At 40.4% G+C, this 26,044-nt stretch overlaps 1 protein-coding gene across 4 annotated transcripts in view; it reads right to left on the bottom strand.

Moving 5' to 3' along the window:
* Positions 1 to 4,156: 4,156 nt before the first annotated feature.
* LOC122565377 (interleukin-6 receptor subunit beta-like) overlaps positions 4,157 to 26,044 on the bottom strand; it is a 109,657-nt gene continuing 87,769 nt past the window's right edge. For all 4 annotated transcript variants that reach the window (XM_043721289.1, XM_043721288.1, XM_043721290.1 and 1 more), the window contains 9 exons: positions 25,816 to 25,898; positions 24,597 to 24,801; positions 22,886 to 23,071; positions 16,589 to 16,690; positions 12,704 to 12,850; positions 8,899 to 9,039; positions 7,292 to 7,388; positions 7,099 to 7,180; positions 4,157 to 5,821 (listed from right to left, as the gene is read on the bottom strand). In XM_043721289.1, coding sequence (XP_043577224.1) covers positions 5,306 to 5,821; positions 7,099 to 7,180; positions 7,292 to 7,388; positions 8,899 to 9,039; positions 12,704 to 12,850; positions 16,589 to 16,690; positions 22,886 to 23,071; positions 24,597 to 24,801; positions 25,816 to 25,898 — 1,559 coding nt within the window. In that variant the 3' untranslated portion in view covers positions 4,157 to 5,305. The remainder of the gene's footprint in view (positions 5,822 to 7,098; positions 7,181 to 7,291; positions 7,389 to 8,898; positions 9,040 to 12,703; positions 12,851 to 16,588; positions 16,691 to 22,885; positions 23,072 to 24,596; positions 24,802 to 25,815; positions 25,899 to 26,044) is intronic.

Below are 26,044 nucleotides of genomic sequence, written 5' to 3'. Positions count from 1 at the left end.
GTTTGAACTATAGGGAGAGGTTGGATAGGCTAGGTCTGTTTTCCCTGGAACATCAGAGGCTGAGGGGTGACCTGATAGAGGTTTATAAAATCATGAGGGGCATGGTTGGGATAAATAGATAAAATCTTTTCCCTGGGGTGGGGGAAGTATAGGGCATGGGTTTAGGGTGAGAGGGGAAAAATAGTAAAGTGACCTAAGGGACAACCTTTTCACTTAGAGGGTGGTACGGGTATGGAATGAACTGCCAGAGGAAGTGGTGGAGGCTGGTACAATTGCAACATTGAAAAGGCATCTGGATGGGTATATGAACAGGAAGGGTTTGGAGGGATATGGGCCAGGTGCTGGCAAGTGGGACTAGATTGGGTTGGGATATCTGGTCGGCATGGATGAGTAGGACTGAAGGGTCTGTTTTCATGCTGTACATCTCTATGACTCTAGAAAAGGCTGTTGCAAATCAACACAATTAAATTTCAGGAAGTTTGAACATCAGCATTAAGCTGGTTGTGGAGTTTTACACCACAGAAACAGACCCTTCAGTCTGACTCGTCTGTGCCAACCAAATATCATAAATTGACCTAGTCCCATTTGCCAGCATATGGCCCATATCCCTTCATATTCATATATCCATCCAGATGCCATTCAAATGTTGTAATTGTACTAGCCTCCACACCTCTTCTGGCAGCTCATTCCATCCACACAACACCCTCTGCATGAAAAAGTTGCCCCTCAGATCCCTTTCAAATCTTTTATCTTAAAGCTGTGTGCTCTGGGACTGAACTCCTGGGAAAAGACCTTGGCTATTCACCCTATCCATGTCCCTCATGATTTTATAAACTTCTCTCAGGTCACCCCTCTGCCTCCAACACTCTAGGGAAAAAAGCCCCAGCCTATTCAGCCTATCCCTATAGCTCAAACCCTCTAGTTTGGTGTGAACATTGTGTGTTGTGTTTCCAATTTCAAAACCACTTCAGTGGCTGTGAAGAGTTTTTGCACGATCTGAATATCATCTGGTCTCAATATTTTTTGGAGCTCGTGTCAATCTGTTTAAGTTTGCAGTCCCTTTAATTTTTATTGTGCAGCTGTGGTAATTTAAAAGAGGCAGAATTATGCAAAGGAAAATTATTCTGTGGTTCTAAAGGGTAATGGTGAATAATATTGCAATCACGATGCAAAATGTAGTAGTCACAACAATCAATAACCACAAAAGTACTTACGAGAAACATTAATTAGTCTCATAAGTTAACAATTTAATGTGCAATAGATAAGATTGCTAGATTTACTCAGAGAACTTTTAACATTGCACCACAAGAAACAATTTTACCAAAATATGTTATACAATCTAGTCACCAGAGGGCATCACATCATCACGGCACAATTTTACCAAAATATGTTACACAAATTAGTCACCAGAGGGCATCACATCTACATGGCCCTGTCCTTACCAAGTTTATAAGCATAGAAAAATATATTTTTGCTCTTTTTTAAACAAATACAACACTGATATTGCAACAGTTTTATTAACTTTTACAAATGTTTGTATTATAAACACTCATTTCGTATGAATGCAATATTTAGTTGGGAAAGAATTTCATTGTATAATGTACAATGTTCAAATGTTCGAAGAAACTCTTGTCTCTGTCATTCAAGGATTTTGAAGTCAATGCATTTAACATTTGTATGCAAGAATGCAGTCATGTAATTTCAAAGCCAATGTCAGAAATGCAATAATTTTACTTTGAGAGACCAGGGAGGATATTAGAACTTTTGTGCTGCAGTGAATTGTCCCAAAGAACTTCACAGGAGGGTCACGGATTGAAATTTAACACCAGACCATCTAAAGACATTAGGAAACACGACCAAAGCTTGGTCAAAAGTATATTTTTGGAGCATTTGAAAGGAGGAAAGAGAGGTAGAGAAGAAGAGATTTAAGTAGAGAATTCCTTAGTTTACAGTTTATGTAACTGAAGGAACACAGTGAGACTAATAAAGTTCAAGGTGCACAAGAGGGAACAGTGGGAGCTGTACAGACCTTGTGAAGGTTGTCGGGCAGGAGGAGATTATAAAGGTGAGGAAGGGGAGCAAGACCAGGGAGCAATACGAAAAGAAGGCTGAGAATTTCAAAAACCAAGAGATGCTTCCCCAGGAGTCAAAGAACATGCACGAAACAACCCCACTGCCCTGTTGCTGACCAGTTAAACTACGCACTCACCCCCACCCCCCAACTCTGCCAAGGACATTCAAGTTCTGATCCTCCTCCACTGCCAAATCTTAGCTTCCTGATGCGTGGAGGAAGAATGCCTCACCTTCCACCTTGGGACCCTCCAACCACACGGGATCAATGTTGATTTCACTAGTTTCCTCATCTCCCTTTGCCCCACTTCATCCCAGACCCAACCCTCCAACTCAGCACTGCCCTCTTGGACTTCTCCCACCTGTCCATCCTTCTTCCCACCTATTTGCTCCGCCCTCCACTCCAACCTATCACCTTTATTTCCCCCCCCCCCAACCTATTTATCTCTCAGCCTCCTTGGGCACTAACCCCCCTCCCCAAAACATTCCTGATGAAGGGCTTATGCTGACTCTCCTCCTGCTGCCTGACCTGCTGTGCTTTTTCAGCACCCCACTTTTTGAGTCAAAGTAGGTCTACAAATAAGTGAATGGGACTTGATGGGAGTTTTCAATTAACCTCAGGTGTACAGAAGGTAAAATTTGGGAGGCTAGCCAGGAGTGTGTCAAAATGGTGAAGTTTAGAGGTAATAAAGGCAAGAAGGAAGGTTTAAAAAACAGATGAGCTAAATTATCTCAAAAGCATGCCCACCCCAGTTTTGTTAGTAAATAATTGTGTATTAACAGCTATATTTAATTCCTACACAATAATACATTTCAAAATAAAAAAGAAAATTGAATTGCTTATATTGGCCACTTGGTGGAGTCAGCGTGCACATTTTTAAAAACTTCAATCAGGAGACTCTCAGGCCATAATGTCAGTGTCTCTACCTTTGGGCCTGGGCAGGGTGGGAGGAAGGTTCAAGTTTTACCTGCTCAATATGTGTAAGTCCGAGCATGTCTGAATACATTGATCAGCAATATCTATAATTTCAAGTAAAAGTGTACATTTGTATTAAGTATATAAGGAACTAATGCTAATAAGTTCAAGGTATGGAGATGGTTGATCCTAATATTTGTCATTCAATTAAACAACAATTTAATTTAATGCACTTTTCGTGCACCATAATATTCTTCAGACACAATTAAATAATTAGTCTGTAACAGTTACCAGAGTATTTCAACTATTTACAATGTAGAATTCAGAGCTTCAACTCGCAATAATATCACGAGTTAACAGATTAGATTAGATTAGATTCTCTACTGTTGGGTCCTAATTCCTGTTTCAATATTCATATTATTTCATAGGCATTGTCATTGTTCACAGTCTTCTTCCACTTTAATTTTAAGTCATATCTTTTTTTTCTCCTTTCATATATCTTAACACCCACTTCTATAAACAAATTCAACTTGTAACTTTTTGGTCTTTTGTGAGTTTACTGTCACGTCTTTCCTTAGCCTACATTTTATCTGAGTATCACAAAATCCTCCAGGACAGAAGGATGTAATTGGGCCCATCATTTGTGTGTTAGCTCTGATTACTTTAACAACCTATATGTACCTGCATCCTTACCTGGTCTGGCCTACATATGACTCCAGACCCACAGCAATGTGGTTGACTCTTAACTGCTCTCTGGACAATTAGAATTGAGCAATAAATGCTGCCTGGCCAGCGACATCCTCATCCCGTGAATGAATGAAAGAAAAAATCCTGAAAATGAAGCTTTGACTCCACATCTAGTTACCTTTTGAAAGTTATGATGGATTCACATCAGCTTTTCATTCTCTTTCCTGCATGTTTTCTTCTGTTTGCATTGTTCTTCATTACAAAGGAGGGAAAGATTACCACAGAGTTTAGTCCAGTCAGCTCACTGGCACAAGGTGGAACAGATGAACAGTTCCAAAATCTGGTCCTCTAATGAGAGTTTTATGTTTGCACCAATGTTTTCCCTCACATTCAGCATGAGAGGAACATCAATCTTAGGAAAAGAAGGAGACAAGAAACGACGCGAAAGTCGGTCATAGTCAAGAGTTGGGCAGCATGGTGGCTCAGTGGTTAGCAATACTGCCTCACAGCACCAGGGACCTGGATTCAATTGCACCCTCGGGTGAATGTCTGTACAGAGTTTGCACATTCCCTCCACATCTACATAGGGTTACTATGGTTTTCTCTGAGTCCAAAGATGTGCATGAAGGATTGACCATGCTTAACTGTCCATAGCATCCAGGGATGCGCAGGCTAGGTGGATTAGCTGTTGGAAATGCAGGGTGACAGGAATAAGGTTGGGGTGTGTCTGGATGGGACGCTCTTCAGAAGGTCAGTGTGGACTCAATGGATTGAATGGCCTGATTCTACACTGTAGAGATTCTGTGATAATAATGCAAACATACCAAAGCCATTGAGCCTTTTCTTGAACCAAAAAAGGCCAAGAAACAATATAAATAATGGAGGGTGAAAAGCTGCAAGGAACAGGAATATAACATTATAGAAACTGCTGGGATTTTACTACAACAGTAACTAATTTTCTACTGAAGCTGGAGAATTTTTAATACTGAGAAGTTCCAGTTTGTAAGAAGACACAATTATTTTTAAAACTATTTGTTCTTAAAAGCCATTTCAATTAGTTTTCCCTCAGGTAGTGGAGTAGGTTTATTGCACTAAGTTTTGCATCTCGGAGCATAGTGCCAATGTAAATTGAGACAGGCGTTTTGAGACAAGTGGAAACTTTAAAGCATAGTATTAATTGATAGCAATGCTAGTGTTATCTCCACTCTCACTTTTGCAACCTCCTACAGCCTGTCAGGGTAACTGCACTCCAAGATGTCTGTGTCCATGGTTTTAATTATTCCAATACTGACATTCCCTAGGCCCTAAACATGAGAATTCCCAACTTAAACCTCCACAACTCTCTACTTCTCTCCTCTGTGAAGAGGTTATTCAAAATCTGCCCTTTTGACTTTTGGTCACTTGTCCTAATATGGACCTTATATGGCTTTGTGTCAGATTTTGTTTGATTATCCTCCTTAAGCACATTGGGATGTTTTTACTATGCTAATGGTGCCATATAAATACAAGTTGTTATAGTTGTTGCACAAACATATGAGCAAGGCAAAGATGCTTGGCCCATCTAGCCCTGTGCATCACAATATATTCACAATCCATATCACAATATATTCAGCTGCATACACATTGAGGACTTTAACCAATATTCAAGTTCATTAAAAATGGAAAACCATGTAACAGCTCCCATTCATTTATTTCATCATTTGATTCCTGCGGTGTTTTACCAGGGCCGTTGTCTGGGAAATGGTGAAATGATGATAATCCCTTTTGTTCTTCGCAAGGAGTAATTTGAGATAAACAGGAGAAAGGAGGTTGTCTGGAGTCTGATGGGGCAACTGCAAGTGTTGGAATCATGTGTTTCTTGTATTCACTTATGTTCATCCCATTATACTCCAGGACAATGTAGTGTGTCTGGAAATCTTCTTGCAGACCTGACACATTTTGCCAGGAGTTATGGACCTGTAGGGACTGTGTGGTGCTGCTGTTTACTTCATTTAAGCCGTTGCCCTCAGGTTTTGGATATTGTCCATGTTTTATCTCCTGCATCCAGCAGTAATTGGTGCTATCAACGTTGGCTTTGGTCAAGCTACCATAATGGACAACCTGGATCTGTGTCTTTGGACTCAGCTCCTCCTTAAGCTCCTTTACATCCTTTTAAAGCAGAAACATATAGGAAATGTTAGAATTACATCCTTTAAAAGTACAAGGTAGGACATGCTGTGTGATGTGTCTGTCAATATTTATTTACGCTAGAATGCTGCCTAATCCCTATTCAACTATTTCTCAGCAGTGCAGTTAGTAGAATGACTGCAAAGATTAAAGAAGACAGTCCAGTTTCAGCTTAGGGGTGGCACGGTGGCTCAGTGTTTAGCACTGCTGCCTCACAGCGCCAGGGACCCAGGTTTGATTCCGACCTCAGGTGACTGTCTGTGTGGAGTTTGCACATTCTCCCCGTGTCTGTGTGGGTTTCCTCCGGGTGCTCCGGTTTCCTCCCACAGTCCAAAATGATTTGCAAGTTAGGTGAATTTGCCATGCTAAATTGCCCATAGTGTTGGGTGCATTAGTCGGAGGAAAATGGGTCTGGATGGGTTACTCTTGGGAAGAGTCGGTGTGGACTTGTTGGGCAGATTGGCCTTTTTCCATACTGTAGGGAATCAAATCAGGGCTGGGCAATAAATGTCATTGTGCCAGTGTCAACCCCATCCTCGTTTCCAATAATAATAGGTTATGTAATGCTAATATCATCTCTTCAGCTTTGTAGGCATGTGGAACAATTATGGATAATTTTAAATTGGGTTATCAGTCTTTACGGAGAAAGTGAGGACTGCAGATGCTGGAGATCAGAGCTGAAATGTGTTGCTGGAAAAGTGCAGCAGGTCAGGCAGCATCCAAGGAGCAGGAGAATCGACGTTTCGGGCATGAGCCTGAAGAAGGGCTCATGTCCGAAACGTCGATTCTCCTGCTCCTTGGATGCTGCCTGACTTGCTGCGTTTTTCCAACAACACATTTTCAGCTCTTATCAGTCTTTACCTCAACAACCTCCAGCAGAAATCTGCACTGACACAATGTCACTTACAGAACAAAATTACCTCAATTCAGCTCCAGCAGCAGAAAAAGAAACAATTTGGCCCATCATATCTATGGTGATACTTTACTACAGCTCCATTGTGAAGGTTAAAACTGAAGGTCTAAAACAGCAAGAGTATCAACAAGTTGATTTAGTCTAGTGTGTGGTAAGTTGCTAAGCTACACTGCCATGGTTGCCTGGACTTCTGAATTTTTATAACCATCACACTATTGATTCCTTAAAGGGGTTGTTCTATACAAGGCACTATCATTATGTAGAATCAACACTGCTGCTAGTCCTCGCAAGATAAAATCACTCATTACTCTCACACATAAAGAATGATCAATTAAACACAAATTACCTCAGTTAATTTCTTTGGCATCCATTGAGCAAGCGTACTATTGGCAGGATCTGGAATGTTGGGCCAGAAATGTTTCTTAAGTCTGTAGATTCAAGGGATAAAAGAAGAAATGAACGCTACTTTATTATAAAGCCTATCTCACTGAGAGTCCGTCCATCCTAGTCCAAAGTTGAAATGCATTGTTGCCACATACCTGCGTCGCTGATAGATACACACTGCTATAAAAATCAGCGCTGTTAACAGAGCAAATAAAAGGGTGACCATCAGGAAGGCTTCAGCCTCTCCATCATCTAATGAAAGAAAAGGTAACAGTTATTAATATCCAAAGACAAAGATAATGCAGTGCAAAACTAAGTGAAGGAAAACCTGCACAAAAAGTTAAAATGACATGGAGTGAGCAGTACCTGATAAAAGACAACGTACCTCAGCTAAAAGTGAACTGGGGAGATCTTCACTCTTGCTTTGACCCCATATCTGCAATGATGTTTCCGTGCAAGCGAACTTTGTTGGAAGTTGCTGAAGTCAAGCCTCAGTTAGATGTGTTTTGGTTATAGAGTCCCTACTGCGAGGAAGCAGGCCATTCGGCCCATTGAGTCCACACCAACCCTCTGAAGATCATCCCTCCCAGACCCATCCCCCCACCCTCTCCCAGTAACCCTGCATTTCCCCTGGCCAATCTACCTAACCTATGCATGTTTGGACTGTGGGAAGAAACCGGAGCATCCAGAGGAAACCCACACCAAAGCAGGGAGATTGTGCAAATTCCACACAGACAGTTGCTCGAGGGTGGAATTGAACCCAGGTCCATAGCGCTGTGAGGCAGCAGTACTGAGCCACAATGCCGCCTGATATATCATGGTGTATAGAGGGTTGAGGTTGGGGAGGAGCACCCGAGATTTTGACATGTTCATGAGCCCAGTTGGTGCTCACATTCCCCCCTAGATGCTATTTTCACCCTACTGAAGTTAATGAGAAAGAAGATTGGATGGACTGCATGGTGGTTTGTGGATGCAGAAGATGCTCATTCTTTGCTGGTGCTCAGTTAAGTCATAGGCCAGCAAATTTGTGCATTAACTGTAATTTTATTGAAGTGAATTGTTTTCATATCACTTAAATATTTTGTTATCCATGCTCTTCCTCACTAACAATAACAGATGTACTAACCAAAAACATTGTGCACTAGTAAAATATTATTTATTTCAAATTATTTAACAAAATACTTAAGCAAAGCTCAAAACAATTTATTGCAATGAAAGACAATATGAAAGTGCAGGGCTGATCTGATTGTGCCCTTAACTCCACTGTACTTGTCCTTCCCCCAAAACCCTTGCCTCCCTCAGCAATCAAAACTTTGTGAACTCCAACTTAAATAAATTCACTGCCCCAACGTCCATTGCCAGACTTCCAAAGCCTGACAAAGCTCTCAGAAAATAAATCCTTGCTCATCTCCATTTTAAATGGGGAGTCCCTTATTCTGACACTGTGGTCTCTACTTCCAGACTCTACCATAAGGAGAAATCTCTACTCAACATTTACCTGATCAAAGCCCCTCTGCATGTTTTGATATGATCACATCATTTTCCTAAACATCAATGTGTCCAGGCCCAATATGCTCAACCTTTCCTCAAGAGACAATCCCTTTATCCCAGGAATCAGCCCAGTGAACCTTCTTGAAATTGCTTCTAATGGTAGTATTAGTAAGAGGAGTGAAACTGTACACAGTACTCCATGGTAACATGTCTCTTTATAAAAACCTTGCACAACTCTAAAAAGTCTTAATATCCAAATTGATATATTTACCAAACATCTTGGTAGTGATGGTCAAATTGGAACCAATGGTGCTCCCTCCATTCGTGGAGACCATGAGATTGACCTCATACTCTGTGTTTGCTGTCAGACCAGCAAGGATGTAATCTTGTATGGATCCATTTAATGCAACAGCTGTAGAGAAAAGAAGCTAAATTCAATTGTGAGTCAAAAGGAATTCTGTACATAAATCACTAAACAAATGGGTTAGGAAGCATATTATCTAATGAGCAGAATCTTGATTTTTTTTGAGACCTTGTGAAGATAGGTCTAATAAATGGGAGGTACCTCTGCTTGGAGACAGTGTTTTGGCGGTTCACATGTGAATTAAATGCCAGGTTTGAGGACAAGTGATTTATTCACATTCAGACCATTCAGTTCCCCCAGTACCTTCTCCTTCATGAAGGCCACTACACTAACCTCTGCCCCTGACTCTCTTGAACTTCAGATGTGCTGCTACCATCTTCCACTGTGAAAACTATAAAAAGTATTTATTTAGTTCCTCTGCCATTTCTACTTCACCAGCCTCATTTTCCAGTGGTCCAGTGCCTCTCGCTTATCTTTTATATAGAACATTACAGTGAGTACAGGCCCTTCAGCCCTCGATGATATATCTAAAAATAAAGCTCTTGCAATCTCATTTTATATTCCTAGCGAGCTCACCCTGATATTTTGTCTGCTCTACCACTTATTGCTTTTTTTAGTTGTCCTTTGCTGTTTTTTTTTAAGAGGTTCCCTAATCATTTGGATTCCCAGTAACCTTCACCACATTGTATGCTTTTTCTTTTGCTTTTATGTTGTCCCTGACTTCCTTTATCAGCTGTGGCTGCCTTGTCCTCCCCTTAGTATGCTTCATTTTCCTTGGGATGGATTTCTGCTGTGTCTCCTGAATTACCCCCAGAGACACCTGCCATTGTTGCTCCACTGTCTTCCCTGCTTGGCTCCCCTGGTTAGCTCCTCCCTCATGTCTATGTAGATACCTTTACTCACTTGTAACACCGTTACATCTGATCCCAGCTTCACCCTCTCAAACTCCAGGGTGAATTCTATCAGATTATGGCCACTGACCCTAAGGGTTTTCTTCACTTTAAGCTCCCTAATTTAGTCTACCTCATTACACATCACCAATACCAGAACTGTCTGCTCCCTAGTGAGTTCTACCACAAGCTGCTCCAGAAGACCATCTCCTAGACATTCCACAAATTACTTTTCTTGGGATCTGCTACCAACCTGATTTTCCCAGACTACCCGCATAGTGAAGTCCCTTATAATTAGTGTAATAATGCCTTTTTTTATATGCCTTTTCTATCTACTGATTTATTTTCTGCCCCACATCCTGACTACTGCTAGGAGGCCTGCACTGTACATAACTCGCATCAGTATCTTTTTTTTTGCCTTTGCAGTTCTTCAACTCTACCCACATAGATTCTAAACATTTTGAACCTGTATCTCTTCTTGTTATTGATTTAATTTTGTTTCTTGCTAACAAGGCAACTCCGCCCTCTCTAGTCATCTGCCTGACCTTTCAGTAGGACATATACTGTTGGACATTCAGTTCCCAGCCCTTTGCAGTGATGTCCACAATATCCTACCTTCCAATTTTAATCTGCGCTACAAGCTCATTTATTGTGGTTTGTATACCGTGTGGATTTAAGAACAATACCCTCAGTCCTGTGTTGATTGCCGGCCCTTCCCATAGCTCTTGCCTTATCTGCTGTGCCTGAAGTAAGGTACCTGCAGCTTTCCATGTTCTCAGTGCTATTATTTGTTCTGGAAACTTTGCAGAGCCCACTGCCCTTTTAACATTTTCCATAATTCACCTTGCAACTGAACCCAGCCCCTTTTCTCAAAGGGTTGTGAATCTGTGGAATTCACTACCCTCCGTGTGGTGGATGCAGGGACATTGAGTAGATTTGAGGAGGAGATAGACAGATTTGTAATTTGTAACAGGTTGAAGGGTGAAATAGCTGCACAGAGGCTAATTGTCCCTCACAAAGTCACCCTTTATTTATTTGTGCACAGTACAGTGGCTGTGGCCAGCCAGCTCAGAGTCAGTCCTCAACTGAGGAGATTCTAATTGCCTGGTTATATTTTTATCTATGACCAGGAGACTCTAAATCTCTGTATGTGTAATATTTCGCTTTTTAAAATTTATTTATCCCCTTTGTTTATTCTTTACCCCCGCACTACCACCAAGCAGCTGTGGTGCTTATTTTTCCCCAGCCCCCATGTCGTGTATGTGCAGGTGTCAGACACAATGAAAAACAAAAGGTGTGTAAATCTTTATTTGTATTCCACCACCAGGAAGAAATGAAACACCCAAGTGGCCAGTGAAAGCAAATGGGCAATGCTGAATGATCAAAAAGTGAAGGGGAGGGCAGGGATTAAATCAAAATAGAGTTGGAGGGAAAAGTAGCTCAAGGGAGACCCCCTTTGTTTATTCTTTACCCCCGCACTACCACCAAGCAGCTGTGGTGCTTATTTTTCCCCAGCCCCCATGTTGTGAAAGGGAGGGCAGGGATTAAATCAAAATAGAGTTGGAGGGAAAAGTAGCTCAAGGGAGACACCATGAGCTCACTTGGTTACATTGATCAGCCAAGGCTTTCCTGATTAGCCCAGGTTAACAATCAAGAACCTCTTAGTTAATAAGGGAACCTGGTTCCAATCACTACAAAGAGTTAGGGAGAGTTGACAGGAAAATGGAGTTGAGGTTGAGATGAGAACAACTATGATTGTAACAAGTGGCCAAGCAAGTTTGAGAGGCTGAAGTGCACACTCCCGCTCTTATTTCTTCTATTCTTGTGGAGAAAGCAATACCTCAAAAAAGATAAAACGAAACAAAGAACTGCAGATCCTGAAGATCTGAAACAAAACAAAGAACTCCTGGAGAAACTCAGCAGACCTGGCAGCATCTATGGAGAGAAAGCAGAGTACGTTTGTTGCATTATGCTTTCACTCAACAGACACTGCCTGACCTGCTGAGTTTATCCAGTAACTAAAAAAAAGTGCAAAGTTTGAATATATTCTTGCTTGCAGAGACTATGTCTCTGCATATGAATGTATGTCACTTCTAACAAGCATAAATGAATTACATTTTGAGTTTGACTTTTGATCTTAAATTGGTGTTGCTATTAGCACATTCAGGATTATATAGCAAGTGCTGTCTAATTGTGGAATCACATCCAACAGGAAATGTTTTACTTTGGGCATTGCAAGTGTGGGCAGGTTGAGTATTGCCAGTACTTGGTCTCAAATGCACAATTGAAGGGACAAGTTGATCTGATGCGCTAATCATTGGGATATATATTCTAAAACCAATATTACGGTGTGGGATGGGGTTGAGGATGGTTCATCAAGACCCAATAACTGAGGCCTGGAGCTCAGATCAGGGATCCAGTTCTAAAGGAGCACCACTGCATGTAGTTTCTATTCTTGCTCCTGCCTGGCATCACACTGGGCACTGAAAACCAAATGCGGTGTTTCCCAATTCTCTGAAAAGCTTCAGCGACATGTCTCTTTTTCAGCAATATAATTTAGATTGTGTACAGGATGCCAAGATGGCCTAAACATTACCCTTTGTAAACATTGACTTATTTCACTCTGGCCCTCTAAGCTAAATGCATCTCAATATTTCCACTCAAACCATCACATCCTCAGGATGTTCCAGTGCACAAATGGTGATTAAATGTGTCAGAGACATTGTAACCGGCAGCTATTTGAGTAATACGGAGTCATAGCAGTTACTTTGTCCTAATCATTCTTAAAGTGAATCAAATCTGATCTTGCTGCTTTAACTTACAATTCATTTTTCCATTCTTATTTTTGTACAATATGGTGTAGTTCCTGATAAAGCCATTCCGATCATCAACTGGAAGCTCCTCCCACTCAAGTTGTACTTTGGTTTTCCAGATCTGCTTAGTTCTAATTTCAGGACTTCGTTGTGGGGCTGCAATATTAAATAACATCAGTAAGAGCAAACAGGAGACTTTAAAATGATCTTCTGTCAACATTTTCTGCCAACAGTTTTTACCCATTCATGAACAAGGTCAGATCTCGTGCTGGCAAAGCCATCAATTATTGTCTGTCAGTCACTGGCCTTGAGAAGCTGATGGAGAGTCGACGTTTCAGGTATTCCTGATGAAGGGCTTATGCCTGAAACGTCGACTCTCCTGCTCCTCGGATGCTGCCTGACCTGCTCTGTTCTTCCAGCACCACACTTTTCGATTCTGATCTCCAGCTTCTGCAGTCCTCACTTTCTGCTTGAGAAGTTGATAGTGAGCTGCTGGCTGGTAAAACTGAAGTCCATGGGATGTAGCTGGCCCCACAGTGGAGAATGTTGGAGGATTTTGACTCAGTGACAGTGAAGGATTCAAGTTTCCAAAGTACGACGACAAGTGATCTGGAGGGGTACTTGCCTCATATCCCCATGTGTCTAACGCCTTTACTCTTCCCGATGATTAGAAGTTGTTGGTTTTTGAAGGTGCTACCAAAGGAGGCTTGATGCGTTGCTTCATTGCACCTTGTAGATGGTAATGCTGTTGCCAATGTGTGATCTTGGTGCAGAGAGTGACTGCCTAAGTTGATAGATGGGGTGCCCATTAAACTGGCTGCTTTGTCCTTCATTGTATCAAGCTTGCTGAGTTTTGTTGGAACTGTACTCATCTAGGAAAGGAGGGAGTATTTCATCACATTCATGACTTGTGCTTTGCAGATAATGAGCAAGCTTTAAGGATTTACTTGCTGCAGAGATGTTAATCTCAGAGATGCTCCTATAGCCACCTTGCCTTCCTCACTGTCTGCCTGAGAGGACTTTCTTCATGTGTGGAGGTGTCTGTATTGGACTTGGGTGGATAAAGTTAAAAATCTCACAACCCAGGTTATAGTCCAGTGGGTTTATTTGGAAGCATTAGCTTTCAGAACACGCTCCTTCAGCAGAAAGCAGCACTCTGAAAGGTAGTGCTTCCAAATAAACCTGTTGGACTATAACCTGATGTTGTGTGATTTTTAACTTTCTTCATGTGTGCGTTGAAAAGAGCACTTAACCATAGCGAATATCTTTGTAGGTTCTCATCCTGTTCTCAGCTGGCACTCACTCATTACAAACTGAATAGAAGATATTCCTCTCTTAAACTGTGACAGTAGTTTCCACTCAAGGATGTTTTCAACTATTTTAGAGTCATGTATGTGAAGCATTTTTTTGGAAAATTGTCATGGCTGTCTGAATTTTGATCTATAAATTAGCGAAATGATGGGTTGTTTGAAAAGCAAGGTGAAACTTGTCAGTAAATTTTCTTTTGGCTACATAGATAAAATTGAATTTTCCAGTTTCTATCAGCTTTCTATAACTAACTATTGGGCTCAGTTTCTGAAGCTCTTCTGAAAAGTCAAAGTGCGAAGAATTTTCAAGATTTTCATTGCCTAATGAAAACAAATCCATCTTCAAAGCACAGATGGTAGATTTATAACAGACAGACTTACATCTGAGACTTTATAATTCTTCTATCTCACCATTTCTTTGCTGAGGATATGTAAGATTGTGAGCAGTTATAGTCATTATTCCATTTGTGGTGAAAGGCTGCCAAGAGTTTGCATTGATTTGGGAAGTGACAACGTATTGGAAAAGAATACTGCCTCCCCTCCCTAACTCTGAAAAATACTCATTTCTTTCCTAATGTTCCTGTGAAACACCTTTCATTACATTAATGGTACTTGATAAATAAAATTGAGGACATGGTCACAGCTTCATGGGTGAATATTTTGAATGGTTTGAAAGAGAGAAAGAGAGTGTGTCATTTCTGTGAGAATAATTAGCTTTAACCGGTGTTTTCCATGAATCTAGGACTTTTTGTTTCTAGCTTTTAAGATACCACCACAGGAGTTCCTCAGGGCAGTTTCCAAGGCCCAATCATCTTTAATTACCTCTCCTCCAGCATGTGGTCGAAAATGGGATTACTCACTGATAAATGTTCAATTTCATTTGTAATTCTTCACATCATGAAGCAGTTCAAGTTCATATACAGCAAGATTTGGACAATACCCAGGCTTGGGCTGACAAGTGACAAATAACATTCACACCTCACAAGTGCAAGGGAATGACCATCACCATCAAGAGAGTCTGAATATCTTACCTTGGCATTCTATAATGGTACAATTACAACCCCCATCATAAATATCCTGGGGGTTACCATTGACCAGAAATGTAACAGGGCCAGCTACACAAGTACTGGCGGCTCTAAGATCAGGTCAGAGGCTAAGAAGTCTGTGTTGCATAATTCAGCTCCTGACTCCCCAAAGACACTCAACCACTTACAAAGCACAAGTCATAAGTGTGATGGAATATTCCACACTTGCCTATATGTGTGCAGATCCAAGAGTACTCAAAAAGCTCAATATCATCCAGGATAAAAATACCAAGTCAATCACCACCCTGTGCACCACCTGAAACATCCATCCATCCTATCACTGCGCACTGTGGCACAGAGTGTACCAACTACAAGAAATATTACAGCAACTCGCCAATACTCTGTTGACAGCACCCCAAAACCGGGACCTCTCAGGAAAGCAGTCACATGAGAGGTACAGGAGATGGTCAGTTGCTTAACAATCTTTGTTTTTCCATGTGCGTTTAGAATATTAATATTTTACATTAAGGCTGATTTCACGCACTCTAATTCAGAGAAATACATATCAGGAAACGGCAGCCATGCTAATCATTGTTTCTGATCCATTAAAATAATCTATAAACTAATTTCATACTCCCACATCCATTCAATCTTGCCTGTTGTATCATCCTGATACTTAGAAACATGGAATCACCCTTCTATGAAAAAAATCTGATGCTTATTAAATACCAAAAGTTAAAGGATAGTCAGACAGATCCCAGGAATATGCTTTTTCATTCACAATTTTATTTCAATACACACCTCACAAAACACTAGCACAATAATTACTTGTTCCTAATTCTCACCCAAATATCCCTTACTTAACAGATAAAGTCACCTGAGGGCTTTTGTGGCACAGTGCATGTGACTCTACCCCTGAGCCAGGAGATTCAAGTCTCACTTGCTCCAGAGATGCATAATAATATCTCTGAACAGGTTGATATAGAAAATATAACATAAACATAATCTGTCCCCTAATCCATTTGGTCTTAGCATCCCTACTATACCCTACTGCTGATAATTATGCAACATGCAAAGAAAGATTTCTAAGGATGTTGCCAGAACTTGAGTTATTAGGATAGGCTGAGACTTTTCTCCTAGACCATAGAAGCCTGAGGGATGACCTTTTAGGGATTTATGAAATCATGAGGGGCAAAGATAAGGTGAAAAGTCAAGATCTTTTCTCCAGAATAGGGAAATCCAAAACTACAGGGCATAGGTTTAAGGTGAGAGGGTAATGATTTAAATGGAACCTGAGGGGCAACTTTTGCACAGAGTGGGTGGTGTGTATATGAAATGAGCTGCCAGAGGAAGTGGTAGAGGTGAGTACAATTACAACATTTAAAAGGCATTTAGACAGGTACATGGTGCGGAAAGGTTTAGAGGGACATGGACCAAACGCAGGCAAATGGGACTAGTTTAGTTTAGGAAACCTGGTCAGCATGGATGGGTTGGGCGGCAGGGTCTCTCTCCCATCTGTATGACTCTATGACTGTAAACCCAAAATGGCAAATTGTACTTACCACCTTCTTTTGAATATGCCTGAGTAGATGTTGGAACACCTGGTAAACCATCAATAAGTGGGTAAAGCAAAATGTTGTAGAGACGCATTGGCTCAATATTGTCTGGAAAAGAAATTCACCACATTTCAGTGCGGCTTTAACATCGAAACATCCTTCTCTCAACATCTAAAACTCCTTTCCCATCTTCTCTTAAAGAAATGCCCACTTTGGTTCAGTTGCTGTAACTGTAATATTAATACCTTGTTTCAAGCTCTATCATTTGTATCCAATATTCTTTTATTCAATCAATATTAGGGTTGTAAAATCAGTAAAGTGGATATATACTTTGAATTACTGTCATGATAAATGAATGAGAATTTGAATTTTTTTTTTGCTCATGAACTTCTAAAATTGATGTTTTTGTGTATATATTGGTTGGAGGGATGAAGTAATTAGACAAGGGCATTCAAATTTACAATATAATTCCTATTTTAAAGTGAGGCATTGTGTTCTTTTTATAATCTTAGTGAAAATTACCTTCAGCATATTTTCAGTGGGCAATATACATCTAAATTTATCATACTATAATTAAATGCATTTTCCAGTGTCTTAATTTTAGAGTGTGTCCTGTACAGTAATGCTTCTCCAACCAATGAAGTTTAATCATTCAATCACCTGATGCCCTTTCTCTCGAATACCCCTTCACTTGAAGACATTTGGTTTTGAGTTTGTGTGTGCTGTGCAGTAGAATCTGGTAGAGTCTTGTATTTTTAAGTGCTGCATGAATCAAACTTTCTCCAGTTAAATATTGGGACGCCCAAAACCATTGACTTTGGTCCATGTCAAAACTCAGTTTCCTTAGGCATCAACAGCTTCACACTGAGGTTGCCTCAGACTATCTATAATCTTATTTGATCTGAAAAGGAACTACTGACTGCATATCTACTCCACCACCAAGACATGGAAAAATAGGAACCTGCCTCTGTAGGATCATGGCTGATTGAACACTCCAATGTGTTTAAGACATTGTATCTCCAATAACTCTGTACACAACTGGTAATTAGAAATCTATCAATCTCTGCCTTAAACATACGGAAAGTTCCACATCCCTCTGTAGTATAGAATACCAACAGCAAATAATTTTTCCTCAGCTTGGACTGCATGCTTTGAGTTTAAGAGTTGAGACGTCATGTCAAGGTTGTACAGCATGTTGGTAAGGCTTTTTCTGGAAAACTGTGTCCAGTTCTGGTTGCCCTGTTATAGGAAGGATATTATTAAGCTGGTGATGGTTCTGAAAAAAATTACCAGGATTTTGCTGGGAATAGAGGGTTCGAGTTATAAAAATAGGCTGAGACATTTTTCACTGGAGCATAAGAGGTTGAGGGGTGACCTTATTGAGACTTATAAAATCCTGAGGGTTTTAAGTAAGGTTAAAGGCAGGTGTCTTTTCTGTGGTGTGGGGGAGTTCAAGACTAGGGTCATATTTTTAAGGTTAGAGGAAAAAGGTTTAACAAAGACAAGAGTGGCATCTTTTTTACACAGAGAGTGGTTCATGTGTGGAATGAACTTCCGGAGGAAGTGATGGATGCAAGAACAGTTACAATGTTTAAAAAATATTTGGATAACTACATGAAGAAAAAGGTTTGGAGGGATATGGGCCAAGCACAGGCAGGTGGGACCAGTTTAGTTTGGGATTATGGTTGGACAAAAGGGTCTGTTTCTGTGTTGAATGACTCGATGACTTCCATCTCCGCATCAAGTTCTGTTCAGCCAATACCCTTATACTTACTCATTGACGTTAGCTCTTTGTCCAGCAGCAACTTGATTTTAAAATTTTCATTCTTGTTTACAACCTCCTGTGTGACCTTTCTTGGTAACCTCGTCAGGCCTTAAAACCAAGGTCTACATCCCAGACTCTGGAATTCCTGCCTCTCTACCTCTCTCTTCTCCCTTAAACCATCCTTTTATTTCTTTGACCAAAGCTTTTGTCTTGCATTTGTTCATTTGTCTCATTGAGTTTGCTAACACTCCTCTGACATGCCTAGGGTTATCTTACTACATTAAAAGGCGCTATATAAAGGCAACATATTGTGTTAGCTGAAACATAGACTCAGCAGTTGTGTGGAAAAATGTTAGTTGGAAAGTGTGGTGCATCTCTGGGTGCATTAACTATTTGTAGATAATTTTTAAAAACTAATTGATCATGTGGCCAGTTTTCTTCTTAGAGAGAGTTATTATGAGTAGCAGCTGTCCAATGGAGACTTCATGGTCCTCTTGTCTCAAAGTTAGAAGATGCGACCTGTTTATTTGGATACACAATTCTCACTGCTCCCCTCTGGTGCTGCTCTAACTCTCTGTAATTTTATGACAAAACAGTTGTAAATGGGTACTCACCTATAATGCTTTCATTTTAAAAAAAAATCAATGTACCATCATGTTAGGGCAAAGTCACCATAGTCCCACTCCTTCATTAGAGCCAGATTATTGATGTTCAGTTTAACCTGAGAGTCACCACACCTCAGGCAAGGCTCAAGCTCAAGGCCTTCATGGTAACCCTAGCAGGTATAGGATTTAAACCCACACAATTGGCATCACTCTACACCACAAACCAGCTGTCCAACTAATAGGTCCCTAGCTGATTTTTCTTTTTTTTTAAATTTTATTCTTTTATCAATTTTGGTTTGGAGCTGTGAGCTGGGAATTGTGAGCTAAACATAACTTTTGGATTGTCTTACCCAATGTTAAGAGAAAAACAGACCAAACAACCTTTTATTTAGTCACGAGGCCAGGCCAGGAAGTTAATTGCAAGTTTGTTCCTAATCAGAAGGCTTTGTTAATAACAAAGTCAGTACCTAGGAATTGGTACCAGCAAGTTTAAAAATATGTTATGCTCAAGCAGACAGCAGATCTTGTATGACAACTGGGACTTCTTGGAGGAGACAGTCTGTCAGGGAGTTTGAATTGGGTATTGGACTGTGGTTTCTGTGGGGAAAAGAATATGGATGTTTAACTTACAGCATGAAGATGTGAAAGCTCCTTGTCCAACCTCCCATAAGCAACTCTTGGAAAATCAGAGAATAAAAAACAAAGTATTAAGTATTACTGCCTTTATCTGAGTGAACTGAAAAGGTGAGCCCTTTCAGAAAATCAACCAAGAAACCATCAGGTATTCCAGTGAAACAATGCTTCATGAAAAAAACTAAAGTAATCTGGCCTGTTTTGTTATTTTCTTTTATTTATTCCTCAATTGTGTTTGTTGTTCTGTCTGTCTTGTGTGACTGGGCTGAAAACAAAAGATTTTGGGCTTAAAACATAGACCAATTTGATTACTTTGCTATTTAATTTTTCCGAAATGAAATCATGGTATTGTTAATAAATTGCTAAATCTTTTGTTTAAGTTGCAAACCAGTGTCTGGAATTGAGTATTTGCAGAATCTGGGATTAGTTATTAAAAAATCTGTTTAGGAACCATTAGAGTCAATTTTGAAGTTCTTTGAAGGCTTTAATATTATTGTGTAGTGTATACAGAAGTACAAAGGCTGATTTGGTTCTGCAGTCTGTCTTTGTATCATAATACAACCAACTGAGGCAACCAAGCCCTCATGTTATAGGACTCTGACATGAAACTAATACTTTACAATGGTTTCTTATAATGGCATTGATGTGTGTTGATTTTCTAAAATCGCTATTTTAATTACTAGTGTAATTTGCTTCCATGGATATGTATTACTCATAAACAATTAATAGCTTATGCTGCCTTGGATCAGTGGTAGCTCTTTTGTCTCTAAGTCAGAAGCTTGTTTGTTCAAGTTGCACTTAACACATGGCCAGATTATTGCACAGTCAGAACAATTCCATGGACTTTCAAAAGAAAATGGCAGACAGACTGTCTGTAGTATACTACTCCTTTAGTAACAATGGCAGACTGATTGCCTGTAGCATATTGCCCCTTTCATAACCATGGCAGGTGACTTGCCTGTCGCATACTCCCCCTTTAATGACCATGGCAGGTGGATTGCTGTAGCATACTGTCCCTTTAATAACAATGACAGGCAGATTACCTGTAGTGCAGTTCCCCTTTAGTAACAATGGCAGGCAGATTGCCTGTAGCACACTGTCCCTTTAATAACAATGGCAGGTGGATTGCCTGTAGCGCAGTTCCCCTTTAGTAACAATGGCAGACTGATTGCCTGTAGCATATTGCCCCTTTCATAACAATGGCAGGTGGATTGCCTGTAACATGCTGCTCTTTTAAGAATGACAAAGTTGGGTGGAAGTGAATTGAAACCGAGCCACATCAAACTGGACCCTTGATCTCTTGGGTGTTCGTCACCGATTGGTTGTTGGAGATATCAGTTGATTCATTATTGTGGGATATAGGTAAAGTAGTGTTACTTCTACAATCATAATTACTTATGCAAGGTAAATGAACTCACATCAGTGTATAATTGTTTCAGCCAAGAGCTGAGTCAACAAGAATGAAAACTATGTGAAGGAAATACATAATTGTTTTTGTATTAGCTAAAATGTGCATGCAAGAATGAAATGTGCCTGCAAACAATGGTAGATGTTACAGACAAATAGATAAGATGCTGTGAGGGGAGGGGGTTAAGCTAGATATGCCTGTACAAACAGTAGTTATAAGCATCTGTTTCCCGCTTCTGCAAAAACAAGAACAAACCACGGTCAAGAAGTCATGAGGTCACAAGATCATAACAAGTGAGGGAAATAGATGGTAGTGAAGAAGGTTATACCTAACAATGGCCCACAGCAGGATGTGGTCATACGGCCTTGTGAGGCCAGAAATAAGCATTTTGTCACAGACAAGACCGGATAAGGCAAAAGATAAACAAGAGTAATGGGCGCCGGTCTTAGAAAGGTGGGAGATGTAAACAGGGGAGGAGCAATGGGATGAAAGAATAGGAACCAAATTACATAAATGTTGTGTACTAGTTGAATTCAGTGTGTGTGTGTCCTGCCTTGTGGACAGTGGACACCACACCCTCTTGCAAGAGTAAAATAAATGGCACTACTGATTCAGATCTTGTCTCAGACTGAAATTATTGAAGTGAGTGAGCTTTGTTTCTCACAATTATCTTCTCCAGAAATCAGCAGAGTGCGAGTTTGATCTCTGTGAGTAAGGCTGACTGAGAAATGAACAGCACAACTGTTCATTTATGTAAAACAAATTGCTTACATGCAAGGCTTACTTTTACTTAGAAATTATGTTGCTTACAATAAATTTGCTATGATTGGTTTTAACGTGACTTTGGAATTAAGTCCACATTGTAACAAGATTCTTGTCTAACCTAACTACAGCATGACTCTGCATTAAAACGCTTTAATTCTAGGACTTGAAAACTTTTGGAATGATTCACTCCCTCGATTCTCATTTTAACCATTATTTCTGGTCTTTTTTCTAATCTGTAATCTTGGTGGTGACCTGCATTATGGATCATGGAGTTGACTATAGGACATGAGAGCAGGACTTGGCCATCTTGTCCTTTAAGCCTGCTCTGTCATTCAGTAAGATCATGTTTGTGGTTTCGACTCTAGTAATCTGTCTGCCTTCATAACACTTGACTGCCTTGTCTATCAAAACATCTAATGAACTCAGCTTTGAATAAATATAATCAACCAGCCTCCACTGCTCTCAGGGGAAGAGAATTCCACAGATTAACTTCAAAAAAGAAAATTTCCCTCAACTTAGTCTAAAAGTGAGATTACTTATTGTTAATCTGTGTCCCTAGTTCCAGTCTCTCACCATGCCAAGTCCCCTGAGTATCTTGCATGTTTCAGTAAGATCACCTCTCATTTTTCTAAACTCCAATGAGTAAAGCACAAACTTTAGATTATATTAGATTCCCTACAGTGTGGAAACAGGCTCTTTGGCCCAACAAGTCCACACTGACCCTCCGAAGAGTAACCCACCCAGATCCATTTCTCTCTAATGCACCTAATGCTATGGGCAATTTAGCATGGCCAATTCACCTGCCCTGCACATCTTTGGACTGTGGGAGGAAACAAAGCACCCAGAGGAAACCCATGCAGACTCTGGGAGAATGTGCAAACTCCACACAGACAATCGCCCGAAGCTGGAATTGAACCTGGGCCCCTGGTGCTGTGAGGCAGCAGTGCTAATCACTGAGCCAACGTGCCACCCCTAACTTATTCAAACTTTCTTCATAAGATAAGCCCTTAATCCCAAAAATGAGCCGAGTGCACTCTCTCCAACTGTTTCTAACACACCAAAATATCCAAGTAAAAGAATGGTTTACAAAGTTAAATTCTCCCAAGATTTTAACATTACTCACCTACCTTGTACAATTGCTTCTGTATTATTGGCGGGTACATTTTGCCAGTTGATATTACAGGCGGTTTTCTCAGACAGCACACACCATTCCAGCACATAACCAGTTGTTGTCATGTTAGGAGGTCTCCACTGAATCAGTAGGCTGGTGTTCCCAATTGAAGAAGCAACAAGATGGGACAATGGCGGAAACTCTGTTCATGTCATTTAAAGAAAGTTGCAATGATTATTTTATGTAAAGGAAGTGCCACCTCTTGTTCTAAGAAGGTCATTTGATTGGATTGAAAAGTTGATTTTTGCACAATTGGTCAATTTCATCTACAGTAGCAATGCTTTGTACGAGGAGCATGCAATCAGAATATTTACTGTAATGGTAACAAATAATTTAGTTATTTGCTTTGAGGTGTTTAAGGCAAATGCATCTTAATTACAAGGAGTAGTACTCTGCAACATATGAGTTTTACACTGGAATGCTTTTGAACTTTGTTTTTCTATTGTCTAAATGTATAAAGTACTCCGCTGCAGTACAGAAGGAGTCCTGCACAGCGAGAGATGCTGTTTTCAGAAGTCATGTTAAGCACAGGTCCTGTCTGCCCTGTCAGGTGGATATGAAAGATTAGGAGAAATGTTCCAATACTTGGTCGGCATGGACAAGTTGGACCGAAGAGTCAGTTTCCGTGCTGTACATCTCTATGACTCTATCAACTTCGCTAGTTTCTAATAACTAAGGGAATCAAGAGTTTTGGGGACAAGGCAGAAAATAGTGTTGAGGATTATCAGATCATTCACAATCTCATTGAATGGTGGAGTGGACTTAATGGGCCAAATGGCCTACTTCTGCTCCTATGCCTTACAGTCAAACATATTAACTAAGAAGCACTGAAGAGCTATATGAGTGTGGATGTGAACAGTGGCACTTGACCTTCTGCACCCACCAATAGGAAAGCTCATTGAATCAAGCTCCAGTCAGGTGGTTAAGAGCTAAATGGTGAGCATCTTGGTGAATCACAGACCTTGAAAGCTGAAGATCTCGTCGCCATCCAAAAAGAGGCCAGGGAGTGTTTGGGTTCCAAAGATCTACCCCAGAGGCCTAGTCTTTAAAAGGGTGTAGTAGTGAGAAGATGAGTATTTTTTTTCAATCACATGCAGTGGGGGTCATAGGAGAGCAGGGTAGAGGGGTTGGAGGCCAGGGCGGTTTTCAGCATTAATCCTCTTGTACCCTCATCCCTTTCCCGAATTAGTATTAGACTGGGATAACTGGAGTCCTGCCCCTATCCTCCTCATGCCTCCAACTCCAGGTTACCCTGGGTTCCTCTCAGGAAAAATGAACAGTCTCTTTGGACATTATTATGTTTCCACAAAAATGAAATATCAGAATAAACCTATGATTTGGTTGCTAGAGCAATAGTACCAACTTTAAAATTTTCTTTAGCAGGATGCAGGTGTCTGCATTAATTACCAATCCCTAGTTGCCCTTTTGAGAGTAGTGATGAGCGGCCATTTTGTACTGCTGCCTTTCACATGGTGTAAGTGGACCCCATCTACTGCTTACATACATTGATACAATACAAACTAGCAGAGCTATGCCATGTTTAGCTGGAGAATTCAATTTTAATGCTATGTGCTTCTGCTCAATCTGTTCGAGAATTTTTTAGCTGCGAAAACCTAATTCATAATGTTTTGTCATTACTCTGCTAAAGCTATGTAAACCTGGATTACCTAATTCATTCGATGAGGGAATAATAACCTGAGCCTCTGGAGATGCTCCCACAGAGTTGTAAGCAGCCACTTCGATTTTGTAGTTTCCATCGGGTAGGTGGAAGCTGTACTCCAGGTTTGAGGTGTTGTACACTTGAATCCCAGGCTCATGCAGTTGGATCCTGTAACCCAAAATCTTTCCATTTGCTGCACTCTTTTCCAGTGGCTGTGGAAAAATTGGTCAAGGGCTATTGGTGAGTTAGTAATGTTTCTCCGGTGGGTACAAAAGTTTAAGCAACATAGTTACAGCACCCTGAGTTGAGTGTTTTCTTTTCTAGTTGACGGGGATTATAAAATGACGGCAATACTGCTTGCTTGAAAACTTTACCTCTGCTGAAGCCTGATGATAGTTGTTGGCTCACTTGTGGTGGGAGATTTTTAACTCATTCTTCATATCACGTAATTATGTAACACAGAAGTGGAAGCTTTCGATTTATCAGGCCCCTGGTGCACACAGTGAAAGTGCTTTTTAATAAAAATGTCACCGGGATGGTATGGCCAGAATGTTTTGCCCATCTCCAACTGCCCACAAGAAGTTGGTGGCGAGCTACATTCTTGGACCACTGCAGCCCAAGTGATGTCATGATAAAAGAGTTTCAGAGTTCAGTATAATAACTGAAGATTACGCGTAATCTTACTTGGAGAAAGCATTGAGTCAAAATGCAGCCAAAACACGGAGAAAAAAAACATTGTTACATTCAGTTGATGCTATGTTGTGAAATCAGGCATTTCACATCAGTGTAAAAAAAACACTAGGCATAATTTTTAATGTTGCCACCCAAGTGGAAACTTAATGAGGCGGATCACCTGAAACAAACAGGTAAAAAGCCATTCCATTCCTCCAGCTTTCTGCCTTAGACATGACCCTGAACTGGAAGGTTTGCACAGGAACAGGGCTAACTATTCAATTCAGAACATGCTTGCTTGCAAAACTAACTGGGTTTGTTGTATTGTTAGTGTTTGTGTCAACTATTTTAAATCCAAACTTTTTTTTTACCTATCCAGACTTTTTTTTGGCTTGAGAGGTGAATTTTTCATTACAAATAGTTTTGCTGCTGAAAGGTACAATTGACTTTCAATTGGTTTAAAATTAATGCAAAGCATCAGTACACAAACAGCAGAGTAACGGTGCTGTCGGTAAGGAGGTATTTCTGATTTGTTGGTTAATATTAAGCAATACCTTCCACATTAGATGCACTCTACGAGTTCCATTGCCACCGAAGGCCTCAATGCTTCTCCAAATCTGTAATTTTTGAGCTGGAGCTAATAGCAAGAAAGAAGCCCAGGACAAATTAGTTGAAGCACAGCAAATGAGAAGCATGCCAGAAGTGCATTTGTAGTTAGCCAAAACATTACAGTTTTTTGCAGTTTGGGTTTATTGGAAAATAATTTAAAGTTGTACAAAAGAA

The sequence above is a fragment of the Chiloscyllium plagiosum genome, chromosome 31 (assembly GCF_004010195.1).
Source record: "Chiloscyllium plagiosum isolate BGI_BamShark_2017 chromosome 31, ASM401019v2, whole genome shotgun sequence".
NCBI lineage: Eukaryota > Metazoa > Chordata > Chondrichthyes > Orectolobiformes > Hemiscylliidae > Chiloscyllium > Chiloscyllium plagiosum.
Note: the sequence above shows the minus strand (reverse complement) of the source record. Positions and strands in the feature narration are given on the sequence as shown.